Source organism: Neomonachus schauinslandi, chromosome 1 (genome assembly GCF_002201575.2).
Source record: "Neomonachus schauinslandi chromosome 1, ASM220157v2, whole genome shotgun sequence".
NCBI classification, from domain to species: domain Eukaryota; kingdom Metazoa; phylum Chordata; class Mammalia; order Carnivora; family Phocidae; genus Neomonachus; species Neomonachus schauinslandi.
This window is the reverse complement of record NC_058403.1, coordinates 81,496,704-81,512,955: the sequence shown is the minus strand read 5'-3', so window position 1 is coordinate 81,512,955 and position 16,252 is coordinate 81,496,704. Positions and strand designations below refer to the sequence as shown.

General features: G+C 43.1%; 1 protein-coding gene across 1 annotated transcript in view; it reads right to left on the bottom strand.

Moving 5' to 3' along the window:
• MCF2L2 (MCF.2 cell line derived transforming sequence-like 2) overlaps positions 1–16,252 on the bottom strand; it is a 236,007-nt gene that overhangs the window by 129,160 nt on the left and 90,595 nt on the right. The window contains exons 10-13 of the mRNA XM_044921376.1: positions 15,868–15,982; positions 15,266–15,385; positions 3,022–3,213; positions 276–467 (exon numbers count right to left, since the gene is read on the bottom strand). Coding sequence (XP_044777311.1) covers positions 276–467; positions 3,022–3,213; positions 15,266–15,385; positions 15,868–15,982 — 619 coding nt within the window. The remainder of the gene's footprint in view (positions 1–275; positions 468–3,021; positions 3,214–15,265; positions 15,386–15,867; positions 15,983–16,252) is intronic.

The following is a 16,252-nucleotide window of genomic DNA, read 5'->3' as shown; positions in this document are numbered from 1 at the left end:
TCTATTTCTTCTCATTGCTGTGTCCTCAGCACAGTGCATGATACATCAGAGATGCTCATGAGCATCTGGAGAGAAACTAATGACTGAAGGTGCTATTTGGGTCAGACCATGAAGGGTCAGATTGCCAGGAAGCACAGAGGCTAGGATGCCACCTGAGACTTAGGAACTGGTGAGCCTGCTCAGTACATCCTACCGGGACTTTCTTAAGCAATAGGCAAAAGGCCACCCAGTGCTTCCTTTCCAACCACAAGATTAAAATAACCCAGAAACATTACCTTGACGTCAATGGTGAGTATCAACTCGAACTGGCTGTAAAACTCCATGTGGCTGGGCAACTGGTACTCCTTCGCCGTACTCAGAAATGCCTCAATGTCGTTCAAGGCAACGTCAACCCCCTCTCGTGACTGGCATTTGTCTACAGCTTGGGAAGCCAAAAGGTAGATTCCTGCTTCACACCACTGGCTGACCTTTCAAAAGAAACACAGTGCCCTACACAGTCAGCCTGACCACAACTCAGCCACCACAACCCTCAGGACGCCTGAGCTTATCTGTGGTCTAGAAGGATCCTGAGACAACGGAAAATTGTTGTGGGACAGCATAAAGTTCATAAGTCTAACCACTCCTAACACAGCTCTATGGTGGACAAACCCAAACTAATTTTATGTCTGTCCATTTCTCAGGGAAGTCATCCAGTCAGTAAGAAGACTTGTATAAACATTCTTCTCTTTTCCACTGACAGTAATTGCTACATCTCCAAAAGAGTTAGGTATTCCTAAATTTGGTCTAACCATTGAGGGATGTAACCAATGACTTTTCAGTTTGCCTTCTAGGCTACTCATCTTGTATCCTAATTGATTATAAGAGCATAGGGTGACAAATGGGGCATTAGAGTGTCCCTCTTAACAAAAACACTACTTTCCTCTGTCCACATTTGCATTTACTGGCATTTGTCTGTCCTAGAGAAGCATCCAAGAATGCAAAGCTTTGTAACTCAGGATAACAATATTCAAACTTTCCAGAATGCTGGGATGGAATCAGATAGGTGATGAACTCTAACAATTCAATTTTTAAAAGACTTAAACAGAAAGACAGGGGCCCTTGTGCTGCCTGAATATTTATGTGGAAAGAAGCACCAGTGCAAGTATGTCTGCATTTCCATTTACCGTGTGACCTGAAGAGCTACATAAAATAACCATACGGGGGAAAAGAGCAAAAGGGAGCACTCCGAAGTAGTTAGCTCTAAGTGGGAAAATTATGGGCAACTTCTATTTGTCTTTATTTTTTCCTTTAAATTACTTACATTGAATGTGTACTACTTTTAGAATAACAAACATAATATATTTAAAAATTAATGATTATCTCTGTGTAGGGATGAGGAAGGGAATGGGACGTGTAGGTGTCCACAGTAACTCTTCTCCTCCTTCCTACATTTTTGGATTTTCAAAATAATGTAAATCATGCTTTAATATATACTCTATAATTTTAGATATATACTCTATATGCATGATATATACATGCTTTGATATATTTCTTTTGAAACATCATGCCTAAATCTATAGAAAACATTAAGTTGGGTTCTTCCACAGAGTCACAGCGGATACTTACTCTCCCAGACACACACACACTCCACACATCAGCATTAGGCTATTATCTCTGGAGCAGAAATGGAGTGAGGAAAACCACAGCTGATCCTGCAGAGTTCAGCACACAGAGCAGGCTGTGGACCAGGCCCTTCTGAGCCACTTGCTTCTGGAACAGTTGTATTTCATTGACATTACAATCCCTTTGGCATTGGGATGACATAAACAGCCTGGGTGTGTGCCCCTAGCCATCACAGAGAAACAGCTTTGGGAATGGAGTATGCTGACTCATGGCCATGAGTCACATGCTGCCTGCAAACAGCTGACAGGGAAAGCTCCAGAAGTCACTGCCCCAGACACCTGCCCCAGAGATCACCACTGAAGGGCAGCAGGGGCTGTGCCCCTTCCCTGTGAGCCCTCTGCACACAGTGTTGCTGTCTAGTCTAGGGAGCCTGGGGTTTGGAATATGGCAGTCCTGACTTCAAATCTGCAATCTCCTATTTTTACCCCGGGGGTGGTTGTGGGCAATCACTTATCCCACAGTTGCTCAGTGTCGCCCCTGTACCACCTGCACCAGAGTCACCTGGAAACTTGGTGAAAATACTGATTCCTGGGCATCATCCTAGACTTTACTGAATCTCAGTCTCCGGAATGGCACATTAGAGAGTCTGCAATTCTAGCAAACTGGTTCTCATGTATTAAATATTGTGAACCAGGGGCGCCTGGGTGGCTCAGTCGTTAGTGTCTGCCTTCAGCTCAGGTCATGATCCAAGGTCCTGGGATCAAGCCCCACATCGGGCTCCCTGCTCAGCGGGAAGCCTGCTTCTCCCTCTCCCACTCCCCCTGCTTGTGTTCCCTCTCTTGCTGTGTCCCTGTCAAATAAATAAATAAATCTTTTTTAAAAAATGTTGTGAACCACTGATTTAACCACACTGAATATCAGTTTCTGCCTCTATAAAATAATGTCATTAATACCTTCCTCATAGGTTTTATTGAGGATTGAATAGATGACATAATTATGTTTCTGGCAGGAACATAGTAGGTGCTCAATAAATGGTAGAAGTGTATAATGGTCATTATTACTTAAGCTTCTCCAAAAGGATTAATGCCTATATATAAAGAGAAGCCCTTTGTTAATATAGTGCTTCGTTCTCTGCCTGAAAGGGAATCATGGGGCCAGGCCAAAACACACTCTAGGTCCACATAGAGGCAAATGAACATTTGTTCATTCTAATGGGATATGGTGGGATGGTGAGGGCACTTTTGACTTCCAATACTTCTCTGACCTAGAATCTGTACAGTTTTTAATGCCTCTCGAGCACTATTTTACATGAAGTACTTATCCTCTCAGCAATTCTGTAGGGCAGGGAGGATGAGTATGATTAAACCTCCTGTACAGAAAATTTAGCAAACATCATGGTCGTGGCTTTGCTGTGCTCACCTTGTCCAGCTGTCTATGCAACTCCAAGGACTTCTCTAAAATGTCACGCTTTTTCTTGCTTTCATTGATGAAGTCATCACAGAGGTGCCTGAGCTCTACACATCTGGGTCTGATGGAGTCGGCTGCATAATGGTGGCTTTGGATGAGCTGGTCCCCAATTATTGCAAGCAGCTGGGCCTTTTCCAAGGGCTCCTGTGAAGTGAACATCCACAGCCAAGCATCAGAAGCCAGGTCATGGTGAGGCTGATATTTGCCTACCATGTGCTCCAAACCTGGAGGGAGCCTAGGGAGATGTCAGCTCTTAGGCTGAGAGTCGCGGCTACAGAACCTGGGAAAGCTCTTTCACAGTTCAAGGTCTCCAGGAAGTCTAGCCTAGTCCAGGGTCACCTGCACTCTGAAGAAGAGCAAACCACTCATTCAAATGTCTGTTGAGTTCTGGGCTAGGCACTGAGGATATAGTTAACAAGCTATGATTTTCAATCTAATGGAGAACTCAGATTACTAAATAAATAATACCAGTAATTCAACTCTTAACAACTGTTGGAAGTTTTTGTCAGAAGAGCATGAAGTGTTATACTGACCAGAACTGGAGACTCTGAATTCCCCTGTCAACTAAATGGAAAAGTAAAAGGATCAGACATGGGGCCCTGAGGAGAGAGAAGAGTCAGCTGAATTTGGGAAACTAGTAAAGATCTGGTTTGGACAACTCTGTGGGGGATCATGAGACTTAAGAAATATGTTTATCTAAACCCCTTCCTGCAACTCACAAGATCCAGGATCCCAGTTTGCTCTGATTTCATCTGCCCAGCAACCACGCCTCCTACCTCTCTCTGCATGGCTTGCTTTGTTCTAACCGCATGTGCCGTGTTTATTTGTTTTGTTTTGTTTTGTTTTTAAGAGAGGGAGAGAGAATCCTAAGTAGACTCCATGCCCAGCGTGGAGCTTGATGTGGGGCTCAATCTCATGACCCTGAGATCATGACCTTAGCCGAAATCAAGAGTCAGACATTAACCAACTGAGCCACCCAGGTGCCCCCATGTTTATCTATTTTTAATTCATTCATCACATACTAGTGAGGACCTCCCATGTGCCAAACACTGTCCTAGGTGCTAGGGGTTTGGTGGTAATCAAGGAAGCAAAAATCCCTGCCCTCATGAAGCTTACATGTTAAGAGGAGACACAGGCAATAAACAATTAGGTGTGTAGATTATATAATATCTTAGTGATGCATGCTATGAAGAAAGGTCAAACGGAAAGGAGGGTAGGGAATGCTGGTGGAGGACGTTCTATTTTAAGTAGGATGGGTGAGAGAAGGGTTTGCTGAGAAAGTGCCATCCACAATGTCCACTGGGGAAGGTATGTGTTGTAATGAGCACTGGGTATTATATAAGACTGATGAATCACAGACCTGTACCCCTGAAACAAATAATACATTATGTTAATTAATTGAATTTAAATTTTTTTTTAAAAAGGGGGAAAAAAGGAACAAAAAGATTTGTAGTTGAACTTGAAAGCTTAAGGAAAAACTAGACTTTATTGTTACCTCAATAAATTGAATATTTATGAAAGAAAGAATGAAAAGAAGAAAGAAAGCCATCCAAGCAGTGCAGAAATGTTAACATAACAGGCCTAAGACTGTTGTCCTTGCAAGACCTGCTTTCAAGGTTGGCCCTTGGGTGCCATCTAGGAATGTCAGGAGGGTACCTATCATCCCCTGATAAGAATGGCTCACCATGCCTTAACTGTTTGTGCAAAAAACATGCTTTATACTATATCCCTACTTTCTTTCTGGGAGTATGGAATTCTGGTATATGGCAGGCAGAGGCTACCTACATGACCAGTCCCCAATAAAAACTGGGCACTGAGCCCCTAATGAGCTTCCCTGATAGATAACATTTCACAATGGTGTCACAAACCTTTGTGGGGGGGGCGAAATCTGGGGGAGATCAGGATCTCATGGGACTCCACTGGAAGAGGAACCTTGGAAGTTTATACCTGGTTCCCAACAGACTGCCCCATCCATTTTCCCATGCTGATTTTGCTTGGTGTCTTTTCACTGTAATAAATCATAACCATGTGAGTATAATTACATGCTGAGTCCAGTGAGGCCCCCTAGCAAATCTTCAAATCTGAGTGTGGACCTGGGAACCCTTGACACAGAAGCCAAGGCCTAAAGTGAGGGACAAACCATGCAGTACTTGGCTGAGAGGTGGGGGCATGTTTGCCATGTTCAGGTAGCAGGAGGAGGCCACTGTGGCTGGAACAGAGGATGCAAGCAGGAAAGGAGTAGGAGACGTAATCAGGAGAAAGAGGGAGCCCGGGTTGGGGAGGGCACCAACGCCATTCTGAGCACTTCAGCTTCTACTCAGTGTGGTGTAGGAAGCCCTGGAGGGCTCTGAGGAGGGGGTCTCATTCACATTTTTAAAAGAATTGCTCCTGCTGTAATGTTGAGAATGACAGAGAAGAGGCAAAGCAAGGAGACCAGCTGGTGGCTATTGCAATAATCCAGGTAGGAGGCATGGTTTTTTGTTTGTTTGTTTGTTTGTTTGTTTTATTCTTATGTTAATCCCCATACATTACATCATTAGTTTTAGATGTAGTGTTCCATGATTCATTGTTTGTGCATAACACCCAGTGCTCCACGCAGAATGTGCCCTCCTCAATACCCACCACCAGGCTAACCCATCCTCCCACCCCCCTCCCCTCTAGAACCCTCAGTTTGTTTTTCAGAGTCCATCGTCTCTCATGGTTCGTCTACCCCTCCGATTTCCCCTGCTTCATTCTTCCCCTCCTGCTACCTTCTTCTTTTTTTTTCTTAACATATATTGCATTATTTGTTTCAGAGGTACAGATCTGAGATTCAACAGTCTTGCACAATTCACAGCGCTTACCAGAGCACATACCCTCCCCAGTGTCTATCACCCAGTCACCCCATCCCTCCCACCCCACCCCCCCACTCTAGCAACCCTCAGTTTGTTTCCTGCGATTAAGAATTCCTCCTATCAGTGAGGTCATATGATACATGTCTTTCTCTGTTTGACTTATTTCGCTCAACATAATACCCTCCAGTTCCATCCACGTCGTTGCAAATGGCAAGATCTCATTCCTTTTGATGGCTGCATAATATTCCATTGTGTATATATACCACATCTTCTTTATCCATTCATCTGTCGATGGACATCTTAGCTCTTTCCACAGTTTGGCTATTGTGGACATTGCTGCTATAAACATCGGGGTGCACGTACCCTTTCGGATCCCTACTTTTGTATCTTTGGGGTAAATACCCAGTTGTGCAATTGCTGGATCATATGGTAGCTCTATTTTCAACTTTTTGAGGCACCTCCATACTGTTTTCCAGAGTGGTTGCACCAGCTTGCATTCCCACCAACAGTGTAGGAGGGTTCCCCTTTCTCCGCATCCCCGCCAACATCTGTCGTTTCCTGACTTGTTAATTTTAGCCATTCTGACTGGTGTGAGGTGGTATCTCATTGAGGTTTTGATTTGGATTTCCCTGATGCCGAGCGATATTGAGCACTTTTTCACGTGTCTGTTGGCCATTTGGATGTCTTCTTTGGAAAAATGTCTGTTCATGTCTTCTGCCCATTTCTCGATTGGATTCTTTGTTCTTTGGGTGTTGAGTTTGATGAGTTCTTTATAGATTTTGGATACTAGCCCTTTATCTGATATGTCATTTGCAAATATCTTCTCCCATTCTGTCGGTTGTCTTTTGATTTTGTTGACTGTTTCCTTTGCTTTGCAAAAGCTTTTTATCTTGATGAAGTCCCAGTAGTTCATTCTTGCCCTTGCTTCCCTTGCCTTTGGCGATGTTTCTAGGAAGAAGTTGCTTCGGCTGAGGTCAAAGAGGTTGCTGCCTGTGTTCTCCTTTAGGATTTTGATGGACTCCTGTCTCACATTGAGGTCTTTCAACCATTTGGAGTCTATTTTTGTGTGTGGTGTAAGGAAATGGTCCAGTTTCATTCTTCTGCATGTGGCTATCCAATTTTCCCAACACCATTTGTTGAAGAGACTGTCTTTTTTCCACTGGACATTCTTTCCTGCTTTGTCAAAGATGAGTTGACCATAGAGTTGAGGGTCCATTTCTGGGCTCTCTATTCTGTTCCATTGATCTATGTGTCTGTTTTTGTGCCAGTACCATGCTGTCTTGATGATGACAGCTTTGTAGTAGAGCTGGAAGTTCGGAATTGTGATGCCGCCAGCTTTGCCCTTCTTTTTCAACATTCCTCTGGCTATGCGGGGTCTTTTCTGGTTCCATATAAATTTTAGGATTATTTGTTCCATTTCTTTGAAAAAAGTGGATGGTATTTTGATGGGGAGTGCATTGAATGTGTAGATTGCTCTAGGTAGCATTGACATCTTCACAATATTTGTTCTTCCAATCCATGAGCATGGAACGCTTTTCCATTTCTTTGTGTCTTCCTCAATTTCTTTCATGAGTATTTTATAGTTTTCTGAGTACAGATCCTTTGTCTCTTTGGTTAGATTTATTCCTAGGTATCTTATGGTTTGGGGTGCAATTGTAAATGGGATCAACTCCTTAATTTCTCTTTCTTCTGTCTCGTTGTTGGTGTATAGGAATGCCACTGACTTCTGTGCATTGATTTTATATCCTGCCACTTTACTGAATTCCTGTATGAGTTCTAGCAGTTTTGGGGTGGAGTCTTCGGGGTTTTCCACATAAAGTATCATATCATCTGCAAACAGTGAGAGTTTGACTTCTTCTTTGCCGATTTGGATGCCTTTTATTTCTTTTTGTTGTCTGATTGCTGTGGCTAGGACTTCCAATACTATGTTGAATAGCAGTGGTGATAGTGGACATCCCTGCCGCGTTCCTGACCTTAGGGGGAAAGCTCTCAGTTTTTGCCCATTGAGAATGAAATTCACTGTAGGTTTTTCATAGATGGCTTTTATGATATTGAGGTATGTACCCTCTATGCCTATACTCTGAAGAGTTTTGATCAAGAAAGGATGCTGTACTTTGTCAAATGCTTTTTCTGCATCTATTGAGAGGATCATATGATTCTTGTTCTTTCTTTTGTTAATGTATTGTATCATGTTGATTGATTTGCGGATGTTGAACCAACCTTGCAGCCCAGGGATAAATCCCACTTGGTCGTGGTGAATAATCCTTTTAATGTACTGTTGGATCCTATTGGCTAATATTTTGGTGAGAATTTTTGCATCCATGTTCATCAGGGATATTGGTCTGTAATTCTCCTTTTTGATGGGGTCTTTGTCTGTTTTGGGATCAAGGTAATGCTGGCCTCATAAAACAAGTTTGGAAGTTTTCCTTCCATTTCTATTTTTTGGAACAGTTTCAGAAGAATAGGTATTAATTCTTCTTTAAATGTTTGGTAGAATTCCCCTGGGAAGCCATCTGGCCCTGGGCTTTTGTTTTTTGGGAGATTTTTGATGACTGCTTCAATTTCCTTAGTGGTTATAGGTCTGTTCAGGTTTTCTATTTCTTCCTGGTTCAGTTTTGGTAGTTGATACATTTCTAGGAATGCATCCATTTCTTCCAGGTTATCTAATTTGCTGGCATAGAGTTGCTCATAATATGGTCTTTTAATTGTTTGTATTTCTTTGGTGTTGGTTGTGATCTCTCCTCTTTCATTCATGATTTTGTTGATTTGGGTCATTTCTCTTTTCTTTTTGATAAGTCTGGCCAGGGGTTTATCAATCTTGTTAATTCTTTCAAAGAACCAGCTCCCAGTTTCGTTGATCTGTTCTACTGTTCTTTTAGTTTCTATTTCATTGATTTCTGCTCCGATCTTTATTATTTCTCTTCTCCTGCTGGGTTTAGGCTTTATTTGCTGTTCTTTCTCCAGCTCCTTTAGGTGGAGGGTTAGGTTGTGTACTTGAGAACTTTCTTGTTTCTTGAGAAAGGCTTGTATTGCTATATACTTGGTAGGAGGCATGGTTTAAACAAGGATGGCAACCAAACTAGCTCCTGCCTGCCTCAGGGTCCTTCCCCGGGATGCTTCACTTAGGGTCATTCAGGTAAATTCTCGGCTCACCTCTTCACAGGGCCTTCTCTGACTACACTATCTAAGTCACTCCCAGCAACCTACCCGCCCAGGCCCTCTCTCTCCCTTCAGTTCCTTTTTTTTTAACAGCACTTACCTCTACCTGAACTTACCTTCTTTGTTTACTTTCACTTATGATTCTTTCCTCCTCCACCCACTCCTACCAATACACAAGCTCCATGAACGCACTTAGAAGTATCTCATAAATATTTGATCAATAGAATGAATTAACCAGGGAACTAGAAGACACAGTGATATACTTGGCTGGAATTGTGTGAAAACAACATTGACCTGTGAGTGAATACAGATGACTTCCATGTGCACCCTTGCTGACAAGTGCACATCCCAGTGAGACACATTTGCCCTGGTTTAACTTTTTACAGTAACACAAGGAGTTATGATGACTCAAGGTGATGACATCCTGCCCCTCTCTTAACTTACAGGGGTTTATGGTTTCAACAATCTCTAAAACACTGCCCCCCCTCCCCTCCTCGGCCAGTCATTCACCAAACCCTGCAGAGCCCACATCCTTAACAACTTTCAAATTCTGAACCCTCCTCCACCACCTCCTGGGAGGTCTATTCTGGCCTCCGTGTTTTCTGACCAGGACAGCTGGTCTCTTTGCTTTCCTTCAGGCTCTCCTTCAAATCATGCTCCATACTACTGACGAAGCAGCACCTCCCTTACAGCATCCCATCATGTCTACATCATTTCCCAGCCTCAAATCCTTCCCCAGCTCTCCACGGTCTTCAGGAGAAAAGTTCAAACTCCTGAGCAATGCACAGAGGGCCTTTCGTTACCTGGCTCATATCTGTGCCTATTCCGCCTCCCCTTTCCTCACCCCCATCCTCTGCTATAAACCCAACTAACGACCTGTTAATAGCTCTCCAAATATTCAGGCAGCTTGGGGCCTCCATGGCTTCTCTACTTGCTCCCTCTGCCTAGAAAACCCCATCTTTCCCTGGCCACCCCCACTCCCACGTCTCCATCCCCCACCTCCTGATGCACCTACACTCTTCTGGAGCTAACTTCTACATCACCCTCCAGAGTGCATCCTCTCCAGGAAACTTTCTCAACTCCACCATTTTATTTTGATGCCCCTCCTCTGTGCTCCCATAACGCTCTGTGCCCTTTCTTAATCAGAGCAGGTACTTCGCTGTATTGTGATCACTGATCTATTGCCCGCACTATGCTGCGGACCCTTGTGAGCATGCACCAGCTCTTACGCAACTTAAGACGTCCATGGTACAAATTAGGTACTAAAGAATAAACGATTGTTGTGCAAAACAAAACTGAGTAATGACACAAGAATAAAGTGACACAAGTCAAGCAATGGCTATTTTAAAGGAACTCAGGGATAAATACCCAGTGCATAATGCACTGGTTGCCATCCCTGAGAAAAGGCTAGAATGCTAATTCCTCAGGCGGTGATTTTTAACTGTTTTCCTCACTGCTGTGTCCACATAACCTAGAACAGGACTTGGCATAGTAGGAGATCAACAAATACTTGCAAAATGAATGAAGAATGGATGAGACGCTCTTACCAGAACTGCTCGGCCACTGCAGGTTGAACCTAAGAAACATTCCGTAGCACAGAATTTGCCCCGTTACCTCTGTGACAACAGCTGATGTTCAGAGAGCCTTCTATATGCCATGCTTAAATTAACTGTTTCTTTTTACTCCTTGCAACAAACCCTTTGACATAGGCCCCATTTAACAAAGGAGAAGTAGAGGCAAAAATGGCCCAAAGTGACCCAGGTAGGAAAGGGAAGAGCCAGGCTTCAAAGTCAGGAAGTCTGGCTCCGGAATCTGGTTCTGACCAACAAACACAGAGAAAAATGGCTGCATTCGTTCCGCCTAAGCTTAGGGACCTCATTTGATCAAACCTGTCTGATTCTAGCCAAATATAGAAGCATGAAAACTTGGCAAGGAAGTCTGTTGACTTTTTTTTTTTTAAGTCCAGCTGTGAATTTACTAAGAACAGGACAAGTTTTCTGGGCCCAGGGAACTTCCCCCCCAGAATATTTTCCAAGCACCTCGTGGTGATGACAGCCTGCCCTTTGCTTGGTGTGCAGCATCTCACCCTTCAGAACTTCTTAAACACTGAGATGTTGGAGGAGGGGTGAGCAGTGACTCAGGAGCCGCACTGGATGGCGGGAAGGTCACTCAACTGAAATGAATGGGTACTAATAAGAGCTTCCAGGTCCTGACCACCTACTACACTCCAGTCCTTACGAAGCCTTTACCTCATTTCATCTTCACAAGGAATAGGCAATGGTTATTATCAGTTTTACAGATGAGGGTTGTTCAGAAAGGCTAAGAGACTTGACTAAGGGCACACAGCTGGTAGTTGTTAGAGCGGAGATTTGAATCCAGTTCTGTCTGGCTCCAAAACCGGTGTCTTGTCACATTCCAGCCCCCTTGGCCTCCTCGTATATGCTATAAATGATGGCTGAAGAGCCCATGACTATCACATCCTTCAGGCGCCTGCAAAGAACTTTACCATAAAACCTCCAAATCGCAACTTATTTCTTAATCTATATAGCTTCTGCTAAAGAAAACCAGGTGACAAAACCACCAAAGTCAAAGAGAAGTAATGAGAAAGAAATGGCTGAAATCTGGTGCTCTGATCATAAGCCATCCTGGCATCTTTCAGATACTGAAAATTCTAGAAGGCTGGATAGTCAAGCTGCAACACGTAATTCAGAAATCCTTAGTGTAATAACAGCTTATTTTTCCCCAGAATCTACTGCTATGACATATGAAAGATGAAAATGTCTGCTGTGGAAGAAAATGATGAGAAAGGGTGATGCTCTATGTCAGGGAACCCAGAATGCACCCACAAATAATGGCATAGGAATGAAATGTACATGTGGGGAAGTGGGGCCAGATGAAACAAGAAAGGCAGAAAGTTAAGGGTTGTGGAAACAGAGCACACACATGGGAGTTCACTGTACTAGTTGATGTACTTTTGCATGTGTCTGAAATTTTCCATTAAAAAAAAAAGTCATGCCCCTCCAGCTAGATTACATCCCTAGGAGGTTAATGATCTGGGTTCCAAGCCTTCCTGGACATGTACTATAACTGCTGGGCCCTTGGTCTTGTGGGGAGAGGTCAAGATTAAAATCAGGTTGGTTCCCTTGCCCGGTCCTTGTCTGCTCTCTGCTGACCCATCACCAAGGGCCCCAGCATGCCTTATAGCCAAAACCCTACAGCAAATTCTACCTTAAAAGAAGTAAGAGTGGGGGTTGAAACCACCATTGTCTCTCAGAATTAAAAATGACCTTTCAAAAGATTGTTAAACCAGCAGCACCTGGGTGGCTCATTGAGCATCCAACTCTTGATTTTAGCTCAGATCATCATGATCTTGGGGTTGTGGGATCAAGCCCTGGGTGGGGCTCCACACTGGGAGTAGAGCCTGCTTGAGATTCTCTCTCCCTCTCTTAAAAAAAAAAAATTGCTAAACCATCAAACCAGAAAAAGATAAAAGAACAGGCTCAATTAGGATGCAGCAGACGTCTGGTTAGTGAGTTGGCTCAGAGGTTACCCATGAGGATGATATCATTGTACAGAATAAGGAAGTTGGCAACAACCCAGATATCAGTGAGTGGCTATGCCAGGAGGGAAGCTGACCCCTGAGTGCTGAGTGAAGGACAAACCTAAGCAGGTTTTGGTGGACTCTAGACAGACATCACCTTATTCCTTTAACACTTTACAGGACAAATGGAAAGATTAGCCAAGCCTTTAAAATCATCTGAAGAAACACTCTCTTTTAGAAATCTGTGGGAAAACATGTTAAAAAGGTCCTGGTTATGATAGGATAGTTTTGTTTGGTTCATCTAAAGGCAGAGAAATAGGTCTACTGCATCCTTTAGAAAATAAGTAAAAAAAAACAACAGGGTAAACAAGGCACAGAATGGGTAAAACTAATATACCTGGGCTCTGCAGGTCATCTGTTGTGAGTCAGTCTACCTGGTTCTGGTACTTTGGCTGTGAAAGATCAATCATGGGTTCACAAAGCATTCCTATGTCCCATGACCATAGGTTTCTCCCCTAGCTCTGGTCAGCAATCTTTAAAGTATGTTCCAAAGATCTCAAGTCCAAGAAGAGGGGCAGAAGAGAGAAAGTGGATGCAGATAAGCCATACTGCTTTTTTTTTTTTAAGTATTCATTTATTTGAAAGAGAGAGAGCACACATGTGCAAGAGTGGGGAGGGGCAGAGGGAGAGGAAGAGAGAATCTCAAGCAGACTCTGCACTGAGTGCAGAGCCCAACATGGGGCTGGATCGCATGACCCCTGAGATCATGACCTGAGCTGAAACCAAGAGTTGGACACTTAATGGACTGAGCCACCCAGGTGCCCCTCAGTCATACTATTTAAAACCCAACCCAGACTACCCCCCAGTAGGTTCCACTGAAAATAAAATCCAGTCCTCACCACCATTGCTCCCACCTTGTTCCTTCCTGACTCACTATGTTTCAGGCAACATTCCTTGAACTCACCAACCTCATTCTTGCCTCAAAAGTTTTACACTTGAGGCTTCTCTGCATTGTATGCTATTCCCCAAATCATTGCATGGCTATCCAGAGCTCAGATCAAAGGTCACCTTCTCAGAGAGATCTTTCCTGACTACCTGAGCTGAAGTAGCACCCCAAGTCACTCTCTCTTACATCCTGTTTTCTTCATACCACATGTATCTGATATTACTATCTATTTGATTACTTTTTAGTCATCTCTCTCTCCAGTAGAATGTAAACTCTATGAGAGCAGGGTCTTGACTGGTTTGCCACCATATCCACAGAACTTAGGACAAGGAATACCTGGCGATGAATGAATGCCTTCCTGGCAGGTCAGTAGCTACTTTCATTCATATATATGCCATGGCCATATTTTTCCAAACCCAAAATATAAGGACTGGGCTTGATGAGGCTTTTTTTCCTAATATATGAATGTATGCAAGTGAAAATACATAGTATCTACATTTAATAAGGAGTTCTCTTGAAAAAAAACTAAAATTACGTAAAATTGGGACTGTCTTAGAGAATCTGAGACATATAGTCATCAGGTACATGAAATTCAATTTTTTTTATTGTTTGATAAATGTTTGTTTACTCATGCCTATAGTACTAAAATGTTTAGTTGTCAAATGATCACTGGTAACAGAGGGAGTGCTCATAGGGGAGGATGGGATTCTTGAGTGAGAGTCTGGGTGCACAGGTGGGTTCGTGTGTTCACGCACGTGTAGAAGCACCTCCAGTTCAGAATCTACAACTGATACCTCTTAGGGTCAGAGTGAACCTGGTTTACATTTGTTACTTGTCCTCTGGGGAGGGGAAGGTATGTCTCTAACTATAAAGTACATGTCAATCATCTGGGGATCTTATTAAAATTCAGATTCTAATTCTGGGGGGGTCGTGAGATTCCATATTTCTAACAAGTTCTCACTCGGGTGACATCTATGCACTGGTCAGAGGATCACACTTTGAGAAGCAAATCTCTAATACTATAAAATTACCATGTGGGAAACATACATTTAGATAAGCTCAGAGAGGAAGTGCTAATCATCAAGGACACGGTGCCCAAAAGACAAAAATATAGAGAATCTAATTTGAGAATAGCAAAAAGGAACTTCTCTAGAAAGAGAGGACTCGGCTTTCTTAATTCATAATAACCCAAATTGATAAGGACTTAAAATAGAATCACTACTACCTGCTGACTTGTGTGCAGATCTGGGAAACTGTCTAATTCTGGTATGAGAATTGTGAAACACGTATTCTTTTACAAGTTTGATATTGACAACTCTTGGGGCATGAGAAAGGAGAAAGCTTTGCCAACTCTGTGTAGCAGCAGAACTAATATGGACCCATTTCCCCCTTTGCACCATTCTGCTTGTTATAAAACCAGCTGGTATTTTTTTCTGGTTTCCCCTTTTCACGTTTCCCCTCCTTACCACCAATTCCCACCCCCCACATCCTGCTGGTCAATAATGTGTCCATTGTGACCTTTCCTCCCGCTGCTTTTGTATGGGCAGGCAAGTCAGCCGGAACCCTCACCCCACCTGGGGTGGCAGTGGGGACTGAAAAGGCAGGATTTGGGCATTCCTGTGTCCTTTAGCAACTTCCAACAATAATGAGTGGACATGATCTGTCACTGTACACAGCAACTTCCTTCCCAGTCCATAAAAACAGCAAAAAACAAACCTCGCCTTTTCCTTCCAGGTTTTTATGTTCCTTAAGAAGTTGCTCCACGCGTATCACACTGTCTCCAATGTCTGTAAACTCTACTTGCTCTGCCAGCAAATTGTTCAGGGCAAGCTTAACCTGTAAGACACATTAGAACATCCAGAAATAAGCCCTGAGCACCTCTCTGGAGATATAGGTTTGTATACTCTAAGAAAACTTGAAAATCCAAAAAGGATTCAGGACTTTTGTGTATCTATATATACATTTTCTTTTTACAGCTCATAAGCGTTTAGATTAAGCTCAGGGCAGGGGTGGAGAGAGGATTATGGTGCCGAGACACATAGAGATGAAAGAGTATAGCTACATTCACAGATTATCAGTCAAAAAGGAAGATAAAACATACATGAAATATTATGTATGCCAACAGGAAAATGGGATGCTAGAATACTGCTACCCCACTGAAAAAGGGAGAAGAGAATACTCAATGAGGAAGCAAGGATATAAGGAGGGGGCTGGATTAGGAAGAAGAGGGACACTCAGTATTCAGAGTTCAAGGGAGAAGAGAGAACCAGAAGTCACCAAACCATGAAAGAAAGCTCTATTCAACAAGAAAGTAACACCTCATAAAAATTGTGCTCAAAGTGTTGTAGTTGTAGGCATTGGTTAAGCTTCAAGTGATGCTCAGACCAAAACTGATTAAAGGCTTTTTCTGTCTCATCCAACTGAAGTAATAACCTGTCAAGAAAGAGAGAGTGACATCGTGGTTAGTGTTCATTTCCACAGGAGTCCATGTAGGCTTATGTAGATAACCCCTATGTTTCCAGTCAGTGTTAAGAACTACGGGAATCTCCTTTTTATGCAAGTCTCTGTCACCTATGACTTTCTTACAGTTCAGCTGGAAATGGAAAAATTTTCCATTTTTCTATCAGGACACCCTCAGCACTAGGCAGAAACTTCACTTCGGATGCAGCTGCTGTGCTTTGAAATGTGCCCCCAGGTAACCTT